At 40.4% G+C, this 25929-nt stretch overlaps 1 protein-coding gene across 2 annotated transcripts; it reads left to right on the top strand.

The window, feature by feature from the left end:
• Positions 1-52: 52 nt before the first annotated feature.
• On the top strand, positions 53-25929 carry COPA (COPI coat complex subunit alpha). 2 transcript variants are annotated; one of them, XM_063439441.1, is made up of 34 exons: positions 53-193; positions 2354-2467; positions 2739-2812; positions 4267-4347; positions 5215-5291; positions 5600-5709; positions 9027-9136; positions 9298-9397; positions 10092-10139; positions 12290-12425; positions 12513-12595; positions 13125-13275; positions 13855-13921; positions 14346-14421; positions 14863-14945; positions 15096-15235; positions 15575-15660; positions 16308-16446; positions 17539-17701; positions 17993-18139; positions 18863-19052; positions 20039-20134; positions 20742-20830; positions 21085-21208; positions 21314-21403; positions 21481-21587; positions 21981-22058; positions 22564-22632; positions 22726-22862; positions 23092-23278; positions 24851-24961; positions 25098-25259; positions 25342-25536; positions 25687-25929. In XM_063439441.1, exons 1-34 carry the CDS (start codon positions 154-156, stop codon positions 25744-25746), a joined length of 3720 nt encoding a protein of 1239 aa, XP_063295511.1. In that variant the 5' UTR covers positions 53-153; the 3' UTR covers positions 25747-25929. The 2 variants fall into 2 exon arrangements, with proteins under 2 accessions (XP_063295511.1, XP_063295512.1); XM_063439442.1 differs by lacking the exon at positions 10092-10139.

The raw sequence follows: 25929 nt of genomic DNA, 5'->3' as shown, positions 1-25929 counted from the left end.
AGAGCGGTGGGAGGGGGTCGGGCGCTCTGTCCTGGTCTCGTTGGTCCTGGAGGACCTGCGCGGCGCATGCGTGCTGACGGATTCCGAGTCCAACGCGGCACTTCCGGGAGAGAAGGTGACGTGTGAGCCGCAGGGAGAGAGACAAGCCGGGAGATGCTGACCAAGTTCGAGACCAAATCCGCCCGGGTGAAAGGTGACCGGACCGGGGGGTACCGGGAGTACTGGGGGGGCTGCTCAATGGGGGCCCTTCATCCAACCCGGGGCCCTGCTCAACCTCTACTCACTGCACCTGGGCCTACACTGAGAGAGAGACAGACAGACAGACTGAGAGAGCGAGAGACAGACTGAGAGAGCGAGAGACAGACTGAGAGAGCGAGACTGAGAGAGCGAGACTGAGAGAGCGAGACTGAGAGAGCGAGACTGAGAGACTGAGAGAGCGAGAGCGAGACTGAGAGACTGAGAGAGCGAGAGCGAGACTGAGAGACTGAGAGAGCGAGAGCGAGACTGAGAGACTGAGAGACTGAGAGAGCGAGAGCAAGACTGAGAGACTGAGAGACTGAGAGAGCGAGAGCAAGACTGAGAGAGACTGAGAGAGCGAGAGAGAGACTGAGAGAGCGAGAGAGAGACTGAGAGAGCGAGAGAGAGACTGAGAGAGCGAGAGAGAGACTGAGAGAGCGAGAGAGAGACTGAGAGAGCGAGAGAGAGACTGAGAGAGACTGAGAGAGCCTGAGAGAGACTGAGAGAGCCAGAGAGAGACTGAGAGAGCCAGAGAGAGACTGAGAGAGCCAGAGAGAGACTGAGAGAGCCAGAGAGAGACTGAGAGAGCCAGAGAGAGACTGAGAGAGCCAGAGAGAGACTGAGAGAGCCAGAGAGAGACTGAGAGAGCCAGAGAGAGACTGAGAGAGCCAGAGAGAGACTGAGAGAGCCAGAGAGAGACTGAGAGAGCCAGAGAGAGACTGAGAGAGCCAGAGAGAGACTGAGAGACCGAGAGAGCGAGAGAGAGACCGAGAGAGCGAGAGAGAGACTGAGAGAGCGAGAGAGAGACTGAGAGAGCGAGAGAAACACACAGATGTCAGGTAGTGTGTATCTGGCAGAAACTGCTTCTCGGGGTGTGTATGGTAGGTCCAGAACTTGATATAATAGATCATTGCTAATGTTTGTTTAAGAGGGTTCATTATTCTTAAACTTTGACTTTTTAAGGCTGTCTTGTTTATTAATGTGGAGATGAAAGGTTTCTGACTATTAAGAACATATTTTAGCATGGAAGAGTTGGTGCATTGTGGATTTAGTGCTGCACCAATGTATTACTTGCACATACAAAATCAGCAGACATGTTTGCTAGTGTCTGTCATTCATCAGAATGAGATACCTGGTGCTTGCTTACTTTAATGGGTTAAACCATTAAGGACTTATTTAACCCCTAAGTCTTCAGTCAGGCTTTAGGCAACTCTGCCCCTGAGCCTCTGTTCCAGTCCAAGGCTTCCAACAGACGGGTGCCACTGAGAGCAGTATCAGGTGACGCTCTCATTTTATCATTAGCTCCTTACTCACATACTGGAGTGTGAAATACACATAAATTTTTCACTTCGTTTTGTAAATGTGGTGCTGCTGAGAGCATTATTTTACGTTCTCAGCCTGTCCGCAGAGCCCCTGTTCCGAGGCTTCCGGTCCGAAGTGAAACCTCAATTACAGTTGAGTGGCAAGAGCGAAGCCTTTTGTACCTATTTGCACCATAACATGCCAATGAACTTGTAATGGTGCCCAAAATGCTCCTTTACTGTAAAACCTTCTATACCTCTAGGATTTTTGATGTAGTGTGATTGGTGCAATCGCCATGTTATGATGTATTAAAATCCAAATGACCAATAAATTCACTTTTTTGTATGCTGTTCTGATACATTTGCTCCAGATTAGGAGATGTTATATCTACTATACTTGCAGTCTCTTACAGGGTTATTCACCAAAGTGACCATTCAAGGTGAATTCAAATTGAATTTCACATTTAAGGCCAAAATAACCAAACTAGAAACCTTCTCTAAGTCAGTTATCCTTTCAGATCAGATACTGAGGTCTTATTTTTGAAATTCACTTTCCTAAGTAAAAACCCCATTGATGTTTTATGTACAAAATTACAGTGCATACAGCTGTAGAATTACTACTGTAGAGTGTTTTTCAAGAAAAAATATGTATCAATTTTCTGCTGATTTACTGAGCGTTTTCTAACTGATGAGATAAATCTCGTGAAGCTTGTGTGATATACCTTTGTTGGTTGGACATGCCTACCGTTTCTGTATTGCTTTATTATTTGTGTGGATTACTTTTCATCTGTGTTAACTCTTTCTCTCTCCCTTAGGCCTAAGCTTTCACCCCAAGCGGCCATGGGTCCTTACCAGCCTGCACAACGGCGTCATTCAGCTGTGGGATTACCGCATGTGCACACTGATTGACAAGTTTGATGAACACGATGGTAAACAGATTGCTTGCTGATCTTCACTTGATTTGCTATTGATAATGTTGCTATTGATATAGCATATAAACTATGTATTTAGGCAATATTTGAGAAAATGTAAATGTATTGGAAATGTAATATGAGCACGTCACTGAAAGGGAAGTGTAACTTAATATTGCTTCCCCATCCACATGTAAATGCAAATATGTGTGCATCCTTATGTTTTGTTTTTCGTGTAAGAAAATGTTTGTGTTTTACTAATCCTTGTCTTCTTGGTCTCGTTTCTCAGGCCCTGTCCGTGGTATTGATTTCCACAAGCAGCAGCCGCTGTTTGTTTCTGGAGGAGATGATTACAAAATCAAGGTGATGCAGTGAGGGCAGTTAAGACGCCGAATCAACTGGGGAATTCAGTTGTTTTGGTAGATTCAGACAGTACTTTTAAAGGATATTATTGTGTGCTGGCATCTGACAGTTCTGAATGCCATTGAATTCAAACACAAAGAGCCCTTTATCGGGGACATACTTACAGGTACTTGTAGGTAACAATATAAATCCATGTTATTATAACGCAGAAGGTGAGGAGAGTCAGAAAACTCAAGGAAATAATTCTGGTAATAATCTTAAAGGAACACTATAGTCTCCTAAATTACTTTAGCTAAATAAAGCAGTTTTAGTGTATAGATCATTCCCCTGCAATTTCACTGCTCAATTCTCTGCCATTTAGGAGTTAAATCACTTTGTTTCTGTTTATGCAGCCCTAGCCACACCTCACCTGGCTATGATTGACAGAGCCTGCATGAAAAAAAAACTGGTTTAACTTTCAAACAGATGTAATTTACCTTAAATAATTGTATCTCAATCTCTAAATTGAACTTTAATCACCTACAGGAGGCTCTTGCAGGGTCTAGCAAGCTATTAACATAGCAGGGGATAAGAAAATCTTAATTAAACAGAACTTGCAATAAAGAAAGCCTAAATAGGGCTCTGTTTACAGGAAGTGTTTAGGGAAGGCTGTGCAAGTCACATGCAGGGAGGTGTGACTAGGGTTCATAAACAAAGGGATTTAACTCCTAAATGGCAGAGGATTGAGCAGTGAGGCTGCAGGGGCATGTTCTATACACCAAAACGGCTTCATTAAGCTAAAGTTGTTCAGGTGACTATAGTGTCCCTTTAAGAAGTATATACATTATGGAAATGCATCTAAAGTTAAAGGTTGCCTACACCATAAGGTATTTATATTTATTAAAAGTACTCTCACAAAATAATAATCCCCATGACTGTAGCCTGCTGTAGTGGTTATTGTGCTTGTTGTGCCCTGCCGCCATCCCACTGTACGTGATTAAACCTTCTTAATACAGTTTGAAAACTCACGTAGGTCCCCTGTGCACCCATGTTGTGTCCATGGAAGGAATGTGTCTCTATAGAATAAAGCACAGCTGATCCAGGCCCATACTCACAGGCTGTCCTCTCCCTGTGTATAACATGTCCAGTGTTTGCTTCCCGCCTTGCTAGAAGAGACAAATCTAAATCCAGTGGCATAGAACAGAGTTTGAAAAAAAATACATTACGTTGGGAGGTGCAGAATGACTGACTGGCTTGTGGAGCAAAACGAACAGAGTTTAAAATAAAAAATAATAACTATAATAATTTATAAAAACTGCATAATTGAGTGACCTAATCAACATTACATGTGCATGCATGAATTGGCAGTTTTAAATTATCTAAGAAATAAATGCGCGTCAGTGCAGGCAATCCGCATTCTTTGGAAGGACTGATTTTAAATGTTTACTTTCTAAAAGCATCTTGCTTCTTGCCAGGTCTGGAATTATAAGCTGCGTCGCTGCCTATTCACTCTCCTTGGACACTTGGATTACATTCGCACCACCTTTTTCCATCATGTAAGTTTCACAACAGACGCTGCGTACACTTGGGTGCATTGTAACGCAAACTGACCCTTTTTTTATACTGTAAATCATTACAATAAGCTAAGATTTATACAAAAGTAAAAGTCAATTTAATAAAGTTGTACATCCCATGTTGTTTGAGGGGGAGGGGAGTGGTTCTGCTGTGAGGGCACACTTTTTTTTTTTTTTTATGTGATATTTATGTAGGTCTGTAGATGCTTCTGTTTAATACTGCAAACCCTTGTGCTATGCCACTCCACTCGTGCCCTGGCCTTCCCAAGTGAGCACCACATCAGGCTCCTTTGCCAGCGTTTCTGACACCATGCTCCGACCCTGTAAGCCACGCTCATTTTGTGACGTCATCGTTGATGCCCACTCATGTTTTGGGGACTTGGCTGTTAAGGAAACTCCCACAGGCCTATAAGCACCTGCTCATTGCCTGGTTGTGGTATTCAGTTTGGTTATCAGAGAACATTTTGTTTTTTTAAATGTATTTATTTTCTATACTCTGATTCCTGGTTATTGATCTTGGCTTGTCTTGATTACTCTGTTGTCTGCATCCCTGACCTTGTCTTATTTATTGACTTAGTGTATTGCCCTTGTCCCTGGCCAGTTATTTGACAGTTCTATATTGTTCCTTGCACTGTAATATGTACTGGTTTTCCTGTACTTGTCTGACCTTATTCTACATGTTGGGAGACCTTTCTTGACATTTTGCCACTTTTTACAGCACAAGTGTTGGAAAATGACTTCAAGTTTCTTGGGTGGGAAATGCCTTTACTGAACTAGTGGTATTTTTTTTCCTTTAGTTGACTCTTGATTGCTCTTCTGTCCGACAATTTTTTTAAAATTTTTTTTTAGGAATATCCTTGGATTTTGAGTGCTTCAGATGATCAGACCATTCGCATCTGGAACTGGCAGTCCCGTACTTGTGTTTGGTAAAGTCACATACTAATTATGTACAATGTGTTATTTACAAATGAGGGTGATTTCAAACTAAATTGCAAAATTGAGATTATGTATTGAAATTGTCAGTTTCTTATTGGATTACTGTTCTGTGTTGTATTTTGTTTGGTGGGGGTGGGTGTTATTTCATTTTATAGTCGCCTTGTGTTATGAGAGTGAAATGATTTAGCCAGAGCATTTATTTTTTCCTCTTTTGTAATCATTCTGTAAGTTATAACGTATAATAAACTTGTTTTTGTTTTCTGTGTTTTTTTTTCTTCTTCTTTCTCTCTTCCTGCAGTGTCCTGACCGGTCACAACCATTACGTGATGTGCGCTCAGTTCCACCCATCGGAGGATTTGGTTGTTTCTGCTAGCTTGGACCAGACTGTGCGCGTCTGGGATATTTCTGGTGAGCTGCCCAGGTCAAGGGGGTTCCTGTGAAGCTATCCTACTCAAAACTGTAATAGCTGAGAACAAGGATTAGGGAATCCACCGCCATTCAAGACCCCTTCCCTGTTATTTACAGGAACTATTAGCTCATTAGACAATTCTATAATTCCACTTGGCATCATTGAGTGAATGTCGCATCCCCTTGGCACTTACTGTTTTCTTAGAATACCTTGTTTTCTAAGTTCAAACACTCTTTTTTTCCTATGTCTGCTTAGAATGTCCAGTTTATCTCAAGTGAAAGCATTCCATTCAGCTTTGCAGCATTTAGTTCATTCCATTGTGGAATTTGGTTCTTAAAGGAACACTATAAGTACAAAATATGCATAGGCCTCCCCCTGTGTAATCTAAAAAAAAGTAAAACTAAACTCCATTAATCCAGCGGTGTCCTGGTCTTTTTACAGCTGCTGTTCATCCTTCAGGTTAGATTATCCAGATGGATGATCTTAGCCAATCAGATATTTCTCTATAAAGAAGTGACCACACCGATCGCAATTGTGGCACTCTGCCAAAGGGGTGTCATGGATGTGAAAAGCACATGGCTTGCATCTCTGCATACTCTCCTTCCATTAAAGAACATGGCCGTTACACAGACTTCTTCTGGCTTGTGTGACATGTCATGATTCCCTTTTATTCCAGAAGTTTGGTCCTTCAGGGGTTAAAGGGACAATCCTAGTACCATAAGCAATGCAGCTTTTTGTATTAATAAAGTTTATTGTAGCATTTAGTGCAAGGAACTTTTACTGAAGTCTCTCTAGCACCCCACTACGGTAATCTGCAGTGGTATAAAGTTTTTAAGAGTCATTTATAATAAGAAAAAAAGTCTCTTTGCTCAGTGAAAGGCTATTTTGTCAAATGAAGGCTTTCTGAAATCCATCCATTTGATGAATTAGGCCCAGAGTGCCCCTTATTTCTCTTCTATGCAGTTTTGAGTGGGATTGGCTGCACTTTTTAAAGCACACGCCAGATAAGACCAGTTGCTTGTGGCGTGAGTGTCGGGGAGAGGGGCAGAATCTCTGCTCTTCTCCCTTATTCTCTGCCCCCTCCATTATCTTGGAGGAACCTCGTTACCTTCTAAAACTATTTCTGGCATCTGTCCCTCTGGATGTAATTTTTCTGAAAAGCACGCATGCTGTGTAATTACTTTAACAATTGTGAATTGCATGTAACGTCAGAGAGGGTCTTACAGAAATCTAAAAACACTAACAATAAAGTCAGTTTATGTCAATAAAGTCAATATATGTGCCAGGATCTTAACTGGTTCTTAGTTGGATGACAAATTTAACCACGCAATTGTAGTACATTGACAAGCGAATTTCTTATACTGGGCCAAAGCAAAAGATTGTAAAAACTGTACATTTGTTTGTTTTTTTGTTTTTGGCTTAAACTTTGCAATTCTCGTGTCCGTTCTCAGCGATTCCAATTTTAAAGAACCCCCTCCCAAAGTACTTTAGGTTGAAAGATTCCTGTGTTTCACAATAACCAGTATTTACCAGTAAATAAAAGGCTGATTTGGGCTATTTATATATGGTGCTTAAGAATGTGAATTCTGATTTTACATCTGTATCCCGACATCTGTATAATTGATTGTCCCTTTATCGTGTAATTAGTTAAAAGTATTGTAACGAAGGCTGTCATTGTGGCTTATATAAGTATACTTTCTATAGAATCCTTAAATCTGATTAGTATTGATCTGGTAGTTCTGTACAAAAGAGTAAAAAAAAGTGGTGAACAAACCAAGCATACACCATGGTTTTACCAATAGTTATTAACAGATCTATCTATAATTAAGGCATATCCATTATTTTCTAGAGTGCTAGTGTTCTCTGCACTGTGAATCTCAGTTTTAGGCTAAAATAGATGGTTTGAACAATTCTCCATCTCTGGTATAATTGGCTAAAATACTCTTTATTTTACAACAGGTTTCAGTTAACAGTAATTCATGGTTTTGTGAATTCATTCCTGGAGTAAAGGGGCCTTTTACGTTTGTTTTTGAATCCATAATGACAGTGCTGTAGAACACCACCCTCTAGTGATCTAACTCTGCAGAATATAGCTTGTGTATGGTGCTGCATGGTGTCAGTGGAGTCAATAACGTTAGGAAAATACTGACGTTTTCTCGATCTGTGCATTTTCTCCACGTACTGGCAGTATGTGTGTATATTCATCCTGTGTCCATGATGGTTAGTGAGATGGGCTTTGTTCGTTTAATGGTTAGATAGTTCCTTCTTCTTGGCCAGAAATGTAAATCATGTTAACTTTGTCTGAGCTCCTGTCACTAGTCTTTTCAGGAGAAATTCCTGGTATTCTATAGAGTACTGCTCACGATCTACGCTGCTAATGTTGTATTCACCCAAACTAATCCATTCCCTCGCTGCAGACTGTGCATGTTGCAGGCTGTCATGCTAACTCTTAACTCCTGCCTGCCTTAGCAATGTTACCAGAGTATTAATCCACTGACCATATCCACTCCACCCTTCCAAGTTTCAACAGTAAGCTGGTCCATTCTGTGTGTCCTTCCTGCCCTCTTCATCTGCGCAGTTACAGACATTTTCCATGTGTGCCACTGCCATGGGATCCATCATCCATTCTCAGCATCTGTAAACATCATCCACATCTGGTGTCTGCTCTGTGTTAGAATGAAATCTCCGCCAGGAGTAGACCTAGAGCAGCATTAGAAAGACACATATGTTCCACACTCGGGATCTCAAGGGAAGAGTGTAGAATGATCGGCTTGGATTTCATTTGGTCACTATGAGCTTAATCTTAATTGCTGCTCTCTACGAAAGGGATCAACCACAGTTATCTCTCGGGTGTGATTTGAAAGTCCACTCTCCTGAAATCGTATTTCTGATAAAACCCACAAAGTTATTTATTAAAGTGAGAATTTTAAATTTAAGGCCAAACTTGCTTAATCGGGAAAAAAAAACTTCAATTCAAATAATTTCCAGTTAAGCTATTTCGGTCTAAAATTTGAAATTCACTTTGAATTCCCAAAATGTAACCATGTAAGTGACAAAGCCTATTTGCGTGTTCTCACTACACGTTACTTGCATCATTTGAGCCATTTTTTTATATGATTAGGTTAATGCATGGGTAGATTAAATGATCTTTATTTATAAGGACACCTGTGATGCAGCAGACATCCATGGCATTCCATTCTGTATAAGCCGTATAGAATGTACTTATGTCGCAGTAGGTGAGACTGCTAAATTAATCCCAGGTTTTTTTTTTTATGGCAATTGTTCTGGTGTTAACGTTTTCTCCCTTCGTGGAAAGGCCTGAGAAAGAAGAACCTCTCTCCAGGAGCAGTGGAATCAGACGTTCGTGGAATCACAGGGGTGGATCTATTTGGGACCACCGATGCTGTCGTCAAGCATGTCCTAGAGGTATTTATCTGTGTGTATGTGAACTACTTAAAGACCAACAAATATTTTCCGCTCTGTGTTTATAGACTACCCTGAGCTGCCCGTTTATCTTTTTTTTAAGTTCAGTCACTGAGTACACCTTTGCATCTGTCATGCTTACTTTTTTTTTTACCTCCCCACAGGGGCACGACCGTGGTGTGAATTGGGCTGCCTTCCATCCCACCATGCCTCTCATAGTGTCTGGGGCAGATGACAGGCAGGTCAAAATCTGGCGAATGAATGGTAAGCAACCATTTACATGTATGCTCTTTCTAACAGCACGACAAGGTCTATAATGAGAGGCTGTAATGAGTTGTTGGTGTTACTAGGTGTCAGTATAGTGCCCTCATTAGTAGGTAGTAGCCTATGGTACTTTGGAAAGGAACTGACTGAAAATAGAATAAATGTATAATGCTGACTTTAAATCTACATAATCTAGATTGAGATCTGTGGTTTAATATAAAATTTAAAGCGGTACATTTGGGGGCTTTTCTTTTCACTGTTATACTCTTTGTGAATGTGCGATTTATACAAAATGAGGCTTTATGATGCCGTGGTACCTGCAGATATCTGTAACATACACAATGGCGTGTAGTAGACATATCTTGTACACATGCATGTTCACATCAGCCATCACTTGTGTCTGTTGGTTGTTTTATTCTGGGAATTGTGGAGAACTGACAAAGAAAGGGGCAATTTAGAAATAGGCTATTTTAGCTTACAATGTGTAATTTCCTTGTGAATGCTCCACAATTTATGTTGTGTTGAGTATTATTTGTAACTTTATTGTTTGTTTTGTTTGTCTTGTACACCACTCTTGGTATTGAATCCGATTTTTATATTTGTGGGAACTATTTAGGTAATAGCATATTGTGTCGTGAATTGGGTTAGAACCCCTTTGTGTGATGTGTTTTTTTTTTCATTGTTTATCTTTCAGAGGTTACTCTGCCAAGTACAGGCCAGTTCCCAGTAGACCTGCCAAGAGGTGCCCGCATGTGTTAACGCCTATTGCAGCATGTGTTTGGGTGCAGAGCTCTGTAGTATCATTAGTCCTTTCATAGAAAAATGAAGTTCCCTCTAACCGTAAAATCTAAACGGCTTTATACCTTTTTATAGTGAATTATAAATGTGTGCTAGGCGAGATCACGCTTGGTCTCCAGCTTCCTTGGATTGCGCTCCTCACTAGTTCTTCAGAGGCTTGCGGGACTTGTAGTCCCAACAGCTGAAGTGCAGTCTGGGAATACCTAGTAAGACTTGACTACCTTATGCTTTTATTATGACCTCCTCTGTGTTCTTTTCCATAAAGTGCCAATCCAGAATGCTGTGACCCATCCCCTCAGACTTCATTACTCCTACTGATTTCACTCTTCCTGCAGACTGTTACGTTCCATGTTTTGTGTATGTTATATTCACAATGTCTGTTACTTCCGTAACCTGCCCTGTGACTGACTGACCCGTAATGTGACCTCAGACTGATTCACAGTGATTTGTCCTCCTAGCAGATAAAATCATTTGTATTCATTCTTGTAGGATGACTTGGGCACAGCAACAAGGAAAACTGATTTCTTTGCAGTTTTCTGATTGGAGAGAGAGCCCATTCCCTAGCTGCTGTTCAGCATTTCATCTTTTAATCCTTCAAATACAATTCCTTATTCAATAGACGTCTGTTTTTCTATTTGTGGTTTTAATTCCTTCAGACAGATAAAGAAGTATTCGTTATTTGTTCAACCCGTGGAACGTATGGGGTCTACAACCCCACATGATTTCTTCAGTTACCTTTACTGTCAATGAGAGCAGCCTCCCATAGGCCAGATTGTGACATGTCTCAGAAGGAAATAGGACCAGTGGTTGTGGGTCCTTGGTTGCAGGAAAGGGAAGGGTGGATCTCTTTAAAAATTTCAAGTGCTTTGCAAAGTTTTTTCTTTACGTTTTATAGTCCCCAGTGTAAGGAGATTTCACTGCTCCTTCTGTAAATAAAAAAAAAAATCCACATTCCATTAAAACTCCAGTGACCCTGTGTCAGGCTGCAGTGACTTTGTATTATCTGACCTGGTTTCCACCCAGTGTTTGGAGCAGTATTCTAGGTGGCAGTTGTGTGTTTGTGTGATTTGCTGTGATATTTTACCCTCCTTCCTCACTATGCACAGCTGGGAGTTATACCACTAAGCCTTCCAGTAACTGCTTGGTTATTAAAAAGAAAAAATATATATAGAGAGCTGTAATAAGAGGCAAAAAGACAATCATTTTTCAGTGGTGTAGATGGTTATTTATTTTTATTTTTTATACAGCATGCGTAAGTCAATTATTTTCATCCAATCCCACCCTATAGCCATATACCCATATTTTGTGCTTGTCTACCCAAGTTTATTTGCGGCTACCTGAAGCCTAGATGACTTGTGCAGATGACATAGGCTATTGCTTCTGCTCTTTGTGTTTGCAAACTTTAAAAAAAAAAACAAAAAACCTTAACAAATCTTTTGTGTGAGAAGTATATGCACCCTCCATCATGGATTGTCTCTTTTGCCAAGACACGGTACAATTAGCCTCTTACCCTGGCGTTGTGTTATAATGGTTTCCCTTGCAGTTCATTGGCAAGAACCCAAGACAAGTCCAACATTTATAAGGGGAATGAAGACCCACGTTTTGGAGATTTTAACAATCTTATGAGGGTTAATTCCATAGTAGGGCTAGTGTTGACTGCATAAAGTCTATTTGATCACCAATGGAAAATAGTCAGATGGTAAAAATCCACAATATGGATGGTGTAGATATCATACCTTTTTGGTACTCCCTTTTAAGTAGGTAAGAATGCTGAGTATGCAACATATCTAAAATGTTTAATATTTAACGAGGAACTTGGTGATACAAAGAGACTTCTCCATTCTTTAGTGTCAATGCAGTGGTTGATGTTTTGCTAATAGTGTATCCGCTGGTTGGAGTAGATATCTGTACCATAATAATGGGATACCTTCTTGCGACATAACCATACATTCAAGACATAATGTTGTTCTGTCTTTGTGTTCCAGATGTATTGTGTTCACTATCGCCTTTTCAAAGCCCATGTTGAGATGTGAACGGTCCTCTCGTGGCATCAGCCCTCTTATCTCACTTCTCTCCTCTGTTTTCCTACACCAGAATCCAAAGCTTGGGAAGTGGACACTTGTCGTGGACATTACAACAATGTGTCTTGTGCTGTCTTTCACCCACGTCAGGAGCTGATTCTGAGCAACTCAGAGGACAAGAGCATTCGCGTGTGGGACATGTCTAAAAGGTAATGATCCATCTGTAGTAGAGGTGCCTGTGGGTCTATCCCAGGAAATGGTGCGGGTGTTACACTATAACCACTTTATTCTTACAGGACTGGCGTGCAAACTTTCCGAAGAGATCATGATCGTTTTTGGGTTCTTGCAGCACATCCCAACCTCAATCTTTTTGCAGCAGGTAACTCCTACACCACAGTCATATGCTAAACTTTTCTCTTATCTTAACACATATTGTAATTTTTATTTTTATCCGCCAAAGTGTTAACTTAGACATATGTGTTTGCTTAAACGAACCCTACAGCGTTACGAATACAAATTTGTATTTGTAATTCTATAGTGTCCTTGCCCCTAGTGACATTAGCTCTCGCATCCGATTCGTTGTATAAATGGTTAAAAAAAAAAAAAAAAAAAAAAATTCTAGTAAGGTAACCCATCATTGAAGTGGTGTAACTGTTAATGAATCATTAACCCCCACTGCCTCACTTTGCTTTGACCTATGTAACACTATAACTGTGATACGGGAGGCATTACGTTCTTAGTGCTTAAATAGAACACATGCAGACCTTTTATCTTTTACATTTTTCAATGAATATTTCTAAGCTGGGAGTCATTCTGGTTACTGAAGCCTCTTGGGCCTTTGTTGATGGGCTCATGTTATTAGATTGATTCTTGTTTTTCTTACTAATATCCCCTGTTTTGCTACCCAGGGCATGATGGCGGTATGATCGTTTTTAAGCTGGAGAGGGAGCGTCCTGCTTACGCTGTGCATGGGAATATCTTGTATTACGTAAAAGACAGATTCCTCCGCCAGCTAGACTTCAACAGCTCAAAGGATGTGGCTGTTATGCAGCTGAGAAGGTGAGGCAGGTTATTGGTGTGGAAAGATATCATTTACATGTGGAGCCTGATTATTGAGTTTTGCATGGTGGGAGATCTAATCAAGAGGTCCAGAAGGAAGGTACAGTTCCTAGATATCTGGGAGATGTGGAAGGGCAACTACAAAGTGGCACTGTCATTTGTGGCATCTTTATATACCTGGAGGATGAAGGCGACGTTGGGTACACATGCTTAAAATTCTCCTACCACCATTGTTCTCTGTTCAATCCTTGACAGATGAAGATTTCGTCTGGACACACCCAAACAATTATTCCCTCATCAGTTCCACAGACAAGAGTTTAGAGCAGTGGTTCTCAAATCAGTCCTCATGGCCCACCAACAGTCCAGGATCTATGTATTTCCCGGTTTCATTCCAATGGAGATACTAACAAAACCTGGACTGTTGGTGGGTCTTGAGGACTGGTTTGAGAACCACTGGTTTAGAGAATAAAATGGTTGTAATGTCTAAAAGCATCATATTTATCAAGATCTGTTTGGTTCTTGTTTTGTGTTACTTGCACGTTTCCATCTTTAATTTGCTATTTTTTTTCCCACTCACAGTGGTTCCAAGTTCCCTGTTTTCAACATGTCTTATAATCCGGCTGAGAATGCTGTCCTGCTTTGCACGGTAAGCAACGCTCAATTTGCCAAATTGAAATCACTAGATCTCCACGGTGAAACATATGTCTAGTTTAAGTAGTGCAGGACTTGGATGTGTTGTGGGTTATATCCCAAGTCACCACCAGAGGCAGGAGAGCTAGTCAGTTCTACTCTTTTAATTAACATATTCTTTTTTTAGTGGTTAATTATAGCAGGAGCTGCAAGTGATACAATTTCATCCTCCTTTACTCGTTTGTTAAAGATTTTTATGTCTGATAGTTCTGCTACCTATAGGAAGTTGGACCTGTCAACTGCAGAATTTACTTTGCCTACCTTACTAAATTCTGTATTATCTGACATCTGCTCATTAAAGTATGTTGTTGTTTCAAGGCTTTTCTAGTTTAAATCAATTATTATGGTGACTTCTTATATCCGATATTTTTTTTTGGCAGAGAGCCAGCAACCTTGAGAACAGCACTTATGATCTGTACACCATTCCCAAGGATTCAGACTCCCAAAATCCTGATGGTAAGAGCTCCATGCTTGTATTAAAACGTGCCATGACAGTAAACCAGTAGGTGTGTATGCAGACTTGTATTGGAAGGTTAAATAGGCTGTCATATGTGGATTGATGCCTGGATTAATGAACACCTATCTGTTAGAGCTGAGGTTTTATAGATATAGCTGAAGGAAAAAAATGAACTGATCCGTTTTTGCCATACACATTGTTGCCCCACGTGTAAATGAGTTGATTTGTATGTGGCGATGTATTTTGTCAGAGTTATATACTGCATGGTGTGCTGCTCAGTCTTAATGTCTCCTGGTGTACTTTCATGAGATATTATGGAATCACATAGCAAATCATTCTGTAAATAGCCTTTTTTATATTATTATTATCATACATATTGTAGGAAAAGATGGACTTCTCCGGTTTTTAACACTCATGGCAATTGTGTCTTTTCTCTGCAGCTCCTGAAGGAAAGCGTTCTTCTGGTCTAACCGCTGTATGGGTGGCACGAAACAGATTTGCCGTCCTGGATCGCATGCATTCGGTGAGCATTGATTTCATCGACTGTATGTCTTTACACTTTGTCCTAGCATATTATACGATCTCCTTTTAATACCGGGCATGCTATTGTAATGTCTGCACATTAAATTGGTTCAGCCCCATGGTGACTCATCTTCTCCCCCTGGCACTACAGATTCTTATAAAGAACCTGAAAAATGAGATCACCAAAAAGGTCCAAGTACCAAACTGTGACGAGATCTTCTACTCGGGAACTGGAAACCTTCTTCTTCGGGATGCAGATTCCATCACTTTGTTTGATGTGCAGCAGAAACGGTACTGGGTCACAATGGTCCTCTATAACCCTTGGCACTGCTTGAAATTCACAATAGCTCTAAGATTGCGTTTTATAGTGTAAAGACCTCACCTAAGGAATGGGCAATTATAAATGAAAGAAGATAATTTCAGTTGATTTGATGAGCACGTTCTGTTGGGAAATGCATCATTCTGTACAAAGAGATGGGTGAGCTCCTTTCTAAGCTCTTTGTTATAGACTGCTTTTCTACATCAATTTCTAAAGTAAAAGGGAAGAATGTGTGTCATAGTAATTCAACTTGTACTTCGATAAGGTGCTAAATTGTAATCCAAATCTTTCCTCATTTCTCCTCTGTACAGAACTTTGGCATCAGTAAAAATCTCCAAAGTGAAGTATGTCATCTGGTCATCTGATATGTCTCATGTGGCTCTTCTGGCCAAACATGGTAAGCCTCCGAAACATAGCAAAAGGTGTAGCGCTACATACAATTTGTAGTATGTTCAAACTCTTTAGTTGTCACTTCCCTGCAAAATTCACTGAGTCAATGGTATAGGAATCTTATTCTGTAAGAGAGATTAAATGCTCATAGTGCAAAACTGTAAATAAAATTATTACAATTGTAACTCTATATAAGGAACCACTCACATATTACTGAGCTTACAGCCAAGCTCAGGGATATACGCTCTCAGGTCCGTAAAGGCGACCTTTCCCCTTCTTGTATCGAAAAACGTATCTCACGTTGTGGCTAGAGCTCAAGCAGAAATATATATAGTGCAATATAGTCTGGAATCCGTATTGGTATAAAAAATATATGTATTATACTCACAAGTGTGGAGCCACTCTTATAGGCTCTTTAACAGCGCATTGTGTAGTTAAGGACTACACACCCATATAGCAGGAACCAATAGCCCAATATAAAAAATCAAAATTTATTCAAGTATTATGAATTTAAAATTCTAATGGCCAATTTAGAATAAATAAAAACACTTATACTGCCTCCGGTTCACATTTTACTGAGTGGACTTTCCAGTTTGAAGCTCGTTCTTACCCAATACTCACCATATAACCATTCTTTCTCTCTCTCTCGTTCAGCCATCATGATCTGCAACCGAAAGCTGGAGTCTCTCTGTAACATCCATGAGAATATCCGTGTGAAGAGCGGGGCATGGGATGAGAGTGGGGTTTTCATCTACACAACCAGCAACCACATAAAATATGCCCTGACCACTGGGTATGTGCTCAATAAGGATCTGTGTTAACCTGCCATGCACATGTGTGTCTTGCCAAGTTTAAAGTCCTCTCTTTTATTCTTTTTGAATGCACTCATAACTTTCAGGTTCTACTGGTAGTTAGAGCTGCAGTACGATAAAATATTTTTTAAAGCTTCATCCAGTCTGTTTGGCCTAGTGTAAGTTCCTATTAACATTGTAAATGGGGCTCTTCTATACCTTTTTATAGCAAATAATGTCTGCTTTGTGTTGAAACCTGGAAAGGAAAAAAGTAGGGGAGATGTATTTACTTCCTGCTCGCCACATCCGTGGCTCCATCTTCTTCCTTGCTCCCAGATAGCCAAAACCACAGCACAATTGTTCTTTTAAATAGTGCTCTGTGCAAACAAAAGGCACTTGTATAAAGTGACACAGGTTTCATCAATCCTCAGCTGCTACAACACTTATGCAGATATCTATCACCCTCTTAATATGCACAAACAAGTGTTGGGCCTTGGATGTCAACACAAAGTCCTCAACCAGTTCCCCCTCATTGGAGAGATGAAATAATTAGAGTACCCTTTATTGATCACTAGAAATATAGAGCTTCTAGTGCTACAAAAGGAAGGGGGGGAGAAAAAACGAATGTAGCGTAGAATGTTCCATCCAAGTCGATTTAAAAAGAATTGGATAAACTCACATAGATTAGAGCCACTCTGGACAGGTTCAAATCACGCACGCAGAAGTTTACGACGAAAAGCGTCACCATAGTGCACAATTGTTCTCTTGCCTGTCCTTGATAATAACAACTGGGAATCCATGTGCCCATCACTTGCAGTGCTTGATAGGGCAAAAGCCAGGCAAACGGGAAACACATGTTTTCTAGTTCAGCTTTTTTCCAAAGAAGATCATTATGTATGGATTTGTTTTATGTTGATGAAAACCCTAAAATGTAAGGAAAATATTCTATGACGGTGACCGTATAAATGTGGGGTGACATTGTGCTTTGTTCCCCAGGATAGTGGAGCATGAAAATGGAATATTGCAGGATATGTCTTTAAACACTCCAGACCTGAGTGTATTTTTGGGTCATGTTGTACCTGGTTTCTTTGCAGAGATCACGGCATCATCCGTACCCTGGATCTACCCATTTACATCACTCGGGTGAAGGGCAACAATGTATATTGCTTGGATCGAGAATGCCGCCCACGTGTGCTCACCATTGACCCCACAGAGTTCAAATTCAAGTTGGCGCTTATTAACCGAAAGTATGACGAGGTAAGTGTCCCTCTGCACTTCTATTGGTGAACTTATAGAACTGTGGCTCTACTTGTATGACTTCAAAACTGCCACGTGTTTGGAAAAACTAAAAAAAAAAAGTATGATTTGTGTCTGTTGTAACTCTGTGATGGTATGTGCAAACAGATCTGTTTGTTCTTTGTAATGAAATGCCATCTGCTATTCTCCTAATATTATTGTTGCTGCTGCCTAGCTGATTGTAACTCTTCTCCTTCCATGCTTGTTCTTCTCACCACCACGAGTATTCAAATTCTTCTGCTTCATCTCCAGGTCCTGCACATGGTGAGAAATGCCAAGCTGGTTGGCCAGTCCATCATTGCTTATCTCCAAAAGAAAGGTTATCCCGAGGTGGCTCTGCACTTTGTCAAGGACGAGAAGACTCGTTTCAGCTTGGCACTTGAGTGCGGGAACATTGAAGTAAGTCTGTTAAAGAAAGAATCTGCTCTAAGCCATGTGCCGTTACCCACCATCTTCGGAACTTGTTTCTGTTTTAATCATTTTTTTCTGAGAATTTATCATGAAGTCGATTTCCTACAAATGAGAAGAGGAAAAGCTTAAGTAGACTCGAGAGAAAATAAAAAATGTTCTATATGACTCTAAACTATACAATAATTTAAGTCTGTACTTAATAGGAAAATACTTTCTCATAGTACTGTTATTTTTATAGTGGATGATATATGTTGCATTGCATAGTGTGATTTAATTTTAACGTTTCAAAACTAGTTTATTATTTAATTATTGGGCACATAATCATGTGTTTAAAATATAAGGCTGGTTTAAATCGGTGCCTGCAGTGTAAGTGTTTGCTCATCAAATCCACTCTTAAATGCTCCATTTATTTACAGTGGACAGTTTTATTACTGTCTTAGACGTTTACACTACATTTACAGGTTGTGTCTATAACCGTTATGCTTTTGGGTCATTGAATCTAGGTATCTGGTTTTATTACTGGTTCCATAGGTCTGCTGTGTATGAGTATATTGTCCAATGAGAGCTCTGCAGATGTTGTTGGTTTCAGCTGCTCGGAAAATCCAGTTTGTTTTAGTCTATAAGCCATGTCTTGACATGTTTGCAAATAGCTGTTTGCGTGCGTTGTGTTCAGAGTTTGATGTTCATCTTGATAACTGTCTATTCTAACAGATTGCACTGGAAGCTGCCAAAGCCCTGGATGACAAGAACTGCTGGGAGAAACTTGGGGAGGTGGCCCTGCTGCAGGGGAACCACCAGATCGTGGAGATGTGTTACCAGCGCACCAAAAACTTTGACAAGCTCTCTTTTCTCTATCTCATCACCGGCAACCTCGAGAAACTCCGCAAGATGATGAAAATTGGTAAATAGTGGCAGGATGGTTAACTAGGTTCACTGCATATGTCCCCTGCTGGGGCTTGTAGCAAGATGGAACTGGGTTCATGGCAACAGTCCACTGCATGAGCTAGTAGCAGTATGGTAACTGGGTACATAGCACATGTCCCCTGCTAGGGCTAGTAGCAGGGTGGGTGACTAATTACAACAGTAATCTGCTGGAGCTAGTGGTGGGATGGGTAGCCTGGTTCGTTGCACCAATACTTTTCTGGGGCTAGTGGGAAGATGGCCAGCCGGATCATTGTACCTGCATTTTGTCAGGGCATGTGATCGGATGTGCAACCAAATTCATTTCACCAGTACACCGTAAGGCTAGTGTGTCAAGGGATAACCGTACCAATTACTTTAAGGGACACTGTAGGCTCTATAACCATTTCATCTCACTGAACTGGTTATTGTGCCTGGAGTCCTCTGGCACTGTCCCACCATTAAGAGATGGAGTGTTTTTGATCATTTTAACACTAAATAAGGGTCCGTGCCCACCCATAGCCCCCTGGGCCCTACTGGAGGAATGGCTGGGGCAGAAATGACATATGTCCTTCCATACATAGTAATTCATACTATCAATGGGAGCTGTGTTAGGCTGAACGTGGTCAATTAAGACTCTGTCAATCACAGCCGCCAATTGCTGCTCAGGCTATTGCTTCCTCGTTAATCAAAGCAGGACAGAGGGGGTGGGCTTCTAGGGACTTTTATTTAGCATTATAAACTTTAAAAATAACTTAACACTGAATGGAAGGATTTATAGTGCCTCTAGTGTCCCTTTAAATTCTCTGGAAATTAATAGTTGCTTCCAATTTCTTTTGCATTGACTTCTTAGTGAACAATAAGAACGTGTTTTGTCTTCTATCCACATGGGACAGCACTTTCTGCCATAATTGTCAGTAGCCAAGTACATTTTCATTTATTTATTTTCTTTCTTTCTTTTTTTTTTTTTCTTTCTTTGCTGTATAGCTGAGATACGCAAGGACATGAGTGGACAGTACCAGAACGCTCTGTACCTTGGAGACGTGGATGAGCGTGTTCGGATCTTGAAAAACTGCGGCCAAAGTAAGAAAAATCTATTGTTTATCTCTCTTCTCTGTTCTGCATTGCACTCTCTCTTCTTGAATTGAAGTCTACGACACTTGCCAGTGTGGTCACAGTTCTCTGATATTAGGCAGCCTGAGCGGAAAGCAGGTTAACCCTGATCCGTTGTCAGAAATTGTTTGATTTAGTCTTAAACCAAGAAGTTAACATACGGGAGCCAATCAGAATAGCCTGGGTGCTATCTAAATAGTTTGTGGGGAATTATTTTTTTTTTCTATTTAATTTTGCCTGTTTTAGCAATGCCATGTACCTGAATTTAGCATAGAAATAAAAGGCATACATTTTGTTTCATAGGTCCATTTATTCTTAAGTTGTGCTCCTTTAAGCTAGTGCTACCAAACTCCTTATTTCCTTCATCTGCCCATTTGATTAACACCATTCTCAAATGGACCTGTCACTGTTCCTGTATTAATACCACCAACAGAAGGCAGGGTTATATTATGGGCAGCCTTCTGACATGCAACTTCTGTGGGCAACACGGAAAAAAAATGTCTGACAGCCACGAGCTGCATGGGGGCCACCATTTAGATAGTTTTGCGTTAAGTCACCAGTGTCATTGTCTTTCCAGAGTCGCTGGCATATCTTACAGCTGCCACCCATGGCGTGAGCGATGAGGAAGAAAGCTTGCGGGAAACTTTTGACCTGGAAAAGGAAATTGTAAGCTTATTACTTTGATGTGTTTGTGATATATCCCCTATCTGTGTGGGTCAGATGCCGTCTTCTACATGTCTTTTGTGATCACTTGCCACAAAACAACTTGTTTTTAAAAATCTCTTTAGGTCACTTCCACAATATAGTAGCTGAAATACCGTGAAAACCTTGTAGTGCCATCTAGTTCAACTTTTCCATGTACCCCTATTAATGCACAGTTGCATTTTGGGTTCCTTTTTTTTAATTTCTTCTCCTATTAGATTCCAGAAGTTGACCCAGATGCAAAGTTACTCATGCCCCCTCCTCCTATTATGCCACTGGACACTAACTGGCCATTGTTGACCATGTCCAAGGGCTTCTTTGAAGGAAGCATTGCAAGCAAAGGTAAAAATTGATGTAATTTTCATACTATCAGAAACTTGAGTTCTCCATAGCCCAAATGCATAACTGATTAGTAAGGCTAATATCAACCTTGTGCTCATTACACAGCTAAAGGTGGAGCCCTGGCTGCTGATATTGATGTGGATACTGTTGGAGGAGAAGGCTGGGGTGAGGATGCAGAGCTGGAGTTGGATGGAGGTGAGTTTTCCCCTCAATATCTCGACACCTGATAGTCAAAAGTTGCCAGATTCTAAATTTTTGTTGACCCCTTGCAGATGGCTTTGTTGATGCTGATGAAAACCTCCAAGACGAAGCTGTGAAAGGACAAGGAGAAGGAGGTGGCTGGGATGTGGATGAAGATTTGGAACTACCTCCTGAGCTGGTAAGCATACATCTACCTAATTTGTAAATCTTAAACATGTAGCCAACTCCCTTTCTTGATAATAGAACAATACACCTACTATGATAACTTTCAGTGGAGAACTGAAGTCATCTTAAATTTAGCATAAAAATGGACTAAGCAAGTATACTATGAAAGCATGCATTTTTGGTTCAGCACATAGAAGTAAATTGTTAATATAGTTATAGTATATGTTTCTTGTAGACTATACCAGATCCGTAAAAGTGACCAAAGAATTGAGCACTGCCTGATTAGCTGCTTAAATGCTTTTACTTTGTTTTTAGTGTGTACTGAACATAACCCAGGCACAAGAGGAACATTTGTCGTGTTCTACATGTTGTTCGCAACTTTCATTTCTCTAATTTCTCTCTCCAGGATGTGCCCTCTGGTCCTTCAGGCTCAGCAGAAGATGGCTTCTTTGTACCGCCAACTAAAGGCAGCAGTCCAGGCCAGGTAATTTTGTCAGGGAGGTGCAACTGCATTACCCTAAATAAATTCACTGTATAATGCAGGCCACACTGTTCTAACTCATGTTTTATATATAATAGTTACCTTAAATATTTTCAAAATGACAACATGATACCAAGACCTTTTCATTGTAGAGTAGAAATAAAACAATATGACACAGATTTAACAGAAAAACCTAGTAGAGCGACTGGTGTTGAGATAGTATCAGGAAAAGGAGAACTTCAGTATCCTCAAAGATTGCTTCCCTGACACATCTTGACCTTAGAACTAACCCTTCTATCTGAGCCAGATGTTCTGGTTTCTGTGTAAATTGACCCACATTTCTGTATTTTCCTATTCTCAATCACACATCATTGTGGCTTTTAACATGGCGATCCAAATACTTCTGTTTATAGTTTTTTGTGTATTCGGATTCATTAGGACCTTGGAATATTGACAATGCACAAGTTTGCTACTCATACTTGTTTTTCTTTTTAAATTTGTTCCCCAGACTTGGTGCAATAACTCTCAGCTAGCAGTAGATCATATTCTCGCAGGATCTTTTGAAACAGCAATGCGAGTAAGTTGCCTATAAATGACCCTATTTTAATACAAGCAAGAGCGAAAGCTTGAGTTCTGTGAGGTTAACCAAACTTTCTACCATTTGTCATAGCTGCTCCATGATCAGGTTGGCGTGGTGAACTTTGCTCCCTTCAAGCAGCATTTCCTGCAGACGTTTTCCAGAGGCCGTAGCACTTACCAAGCATTGCCTGGCCTTCCTGCTATGTACGGATACCCTCAACGCAATTGGTAAGAAGTCTCTTCTTAACCTTGGTCTCCAGGCGTTTTCTATACTAAGTAAAAATATGATGGAGACTTCTCAGGAATAGATAGCTTGGCGGTGTCTCTGCTACTCTTAATTTGCAATCAAAGCTTCTCCAGGCTTCTGCAGATGATTCTAACATCTAATGCTACTGTTAGTAGATAAATTACTTTAGCTTCCAGTTCACCTTTGCTCATGTCCCACCTTAATATCCAGGAAAGATGCTGGGTTAAAGAATGGACTTCCCGCTGTAGGCCTGAAGTTAAGTGACCTTATTCAGCGCTTGCAAGTTTGTTACCAGCTCACAACATCTGGCAAGTTTGAAGATGCAGTGGAGAAGTTCCGACTCATCCTTTTGAGTGTGCCTCTCCTAGTAGTAGACAACAAGCAGGAGATATCAGAGGTAAGTTGTTCCTGAGTTCCCTCATCTGTTCTTGCTAATGTCTCAAATTTGTTTTTCCTTTGCACTTTACAAGAATATTTTGTGTTCCTTCTGAATTGCATCTGTTGTTCAGGTTTTTTTGTTTTTTTTTTTAAAAAAAAGAATGCTTTCGTATTAAGTAAGCATTTTGCCTTTTTTTTTTTTTTTCAAAAAGTTGGGGAATGACTAAAAAAAATCTTTCCTTCCCGTTCTGCTGAATTAGAATTTATTTTTAAACCTCTGCCAAGTACTGCAATACTAGTTGTTCAGGATATTAACCAGCAGGTTACAACATAGAATTTTAATATGGTTAATCACTAAACTAAAAATGCCTTTGCACTACAGAATGCGTCTTTGTTTGCAGGGTTTATGGTCACACAAGATTTTGCAGCACATCCTCAGTTACCTTGAATAGAGTCTGGATTTCAGACAGTCCGTATGCAGGCAAATGGATAAAATCCAGAGGCAAATTATGAAAATAATCAACCGAATGCTCAGATTCAACAGAATTCGCCACTGTGTGCAAATGCAGATCAACTGAATTTAAAGCTTATTGCATTTGTTCTATAGAGCATAATCATCCCCTTCAGGCTTTTTGCAGTAAACATTGCAGCCTGGGGATACCTTTACAGGCCACTCAGATGGCTGCTATAGGTGCTTCCTGGGGCAGTGCTGCACAGTGTGACTGCCATTCAGTGTCTCCACCCTCTGCATGCAGACACTGAACTTTCCTCATAAAAAAAAAGCATTGATTCAATGCATTTCTATGAGATGTGGATTGGCCAGGGCTGTATTTGGCTTGTGCTGGCTCTGCCCCTGATCTGCCTCCTTGACAGTCTTAACCAATCTAATGCTTTCCTATGTAAAATAATTGTGATTGGCTCAGAACACCACTTCTGATTATGTCAGACAAGCAGGCAGATCAGGGCAAAGCAAGCAGCAGCAGACTGAAGTAAAGGTAAGAGTTTGCTATATTTAGGGGGGGTAAGGGAAGGGTTTAATACATAATTGGCACCAATTGTATAACTCCTACAGAGAAAGCATTAACTTGCCAGAGGGTTACATTATAGTCCAATCATTCTGTCCTGAAAGTCTGTAATTGATAGATATGTAAGTCCAAAGTTTTATATAGGAGTCATGTGAGAATGAGTGATTTTATAGCACTTACTGCATTTTATTGTTTAAGATGTGCTGAATTTATTGAAATAATGAAATGTCAACATGGTCTGTCTGTAGTAAACCTGAAAACTGCAGATCCGTAAATTTTTAACAATGAGTTCTTGACGTTGCACAAATAAAGATCAATACCCTTTTATTGATATGTAAATTAAATTGATTTGTAATTTGATTTGTTCTGAAAAAAAGTAATTTTAAGTAAATGCCAATGCCTTAAATGTTTTCTGTGTAATATTCCCATGAATGTCCGAAATTCTGAATGTCTTCATAATTATATCAAAACAGGCAGCTTTTAAGAGATTTCCAGCCCAGTAGGCAGTTTACTTTCAGAAACTGTTTGTGCTCGGTGTATAACATGCCTCTTTTCCGTGTTCCCAGGCTCAGCAGCTGATTGCTATCTGCAGAGAGTACATTGTAGGATTATCTATGGAGGTCGAACGCAAGAAACTTCCCAAAGACACTTTGGATCAACAAAAGCGTATTTGTGAGGTAGGAAAGCTGAGAAGATCCCATATTTTCTTTGTGGAAATGGGGCATCAAATTCTTGCTTCCTAAAGTTACAATTATATTTTCTCTGCTAGTTTTAATGTATTTGGATTACTAAGATTATCATCATTCTCTGCAGATGGCTGCTTACTTTACTCATGCAAATCTACAGCCCGTTCACATGATTCTGGTTCTCAGAACAGCAGTCAACCTCTTCTTCAAACTCAAGAACTTCAAAACAGCTGCTGCCTTTGCCAGACGTCTCCTGGAGCTTGGGCCAAAGCCTGAGGTGGCTCAACAGGTAAAGCAACAAATCTTACAAGGGTTGGTGTGTGTTTGCATTCTTTCACCTCTCCTAATACTGTCTTTGTTTTCTTGAGCAGACTCGCAAGATCCTGTCTGCTTGTGAGAAGAACCTCACTGATGCGTGCCAGCTAAATTACGACATGCACAACCCCTTCGATATCTGTGCGGCCTCGTACAGGCCCATCTACCGAGGGAAGCCTGTTGAGAAATGTCCACTCAGTGGTGCCTGCTACAGCCCAGAATTCAAAGGACAGATTTGTAGAGTCACGACTGTACGTAATCTTACTTTGGGGAGATCTTGGGAGCACTGTTATTGTATCTCATATTAAATCATTGGTTTCAATATTAAGGTTTCCAGGGCAAATCTTTAGCTCATTATGAACTAATGCCATTCTGATATTTCTCTTTCTCTATTTAATCAGGTAACAGAAATTGGCAAAGATGTGATCGGTCTCCGACTCAGCCCCCTGCAGTTCCGTTAAGAATCCACCTACTGTTCACCAGAGCTCATTCCTCGGATCCTTCTTTAGATGTCGCATTTACATTTTTTCATGTGTTAATCATTATCTTAACGTAAAAAACAAGCTTCCTGGGTTCCCTTTAGAATCTAGTTTTGCAATGAAGCAAACACTGATTAAAAATAAAGCTGCTCGTATTCCAATTAA

This window comes from Pelobates fuscus, chromosome 13 (assembly GCF_036172605.1).
Source record: "Pelobates fuscus isolate aPelFus1 chromosome 13, aPelFus1.pri, whole genome shotgun sequence".
Lineage (NCBI taxonomy): Eukaryota > Metazoa > Chordata > Amphibia > Anura > Pelobatidae > Pelobates > Pelobates fuscus.
The sequence above is the reverse complement of the archived record's forward strand: the minus strand, read 5'-3'. Positions and strand labels throughout refer to the sequence as shown.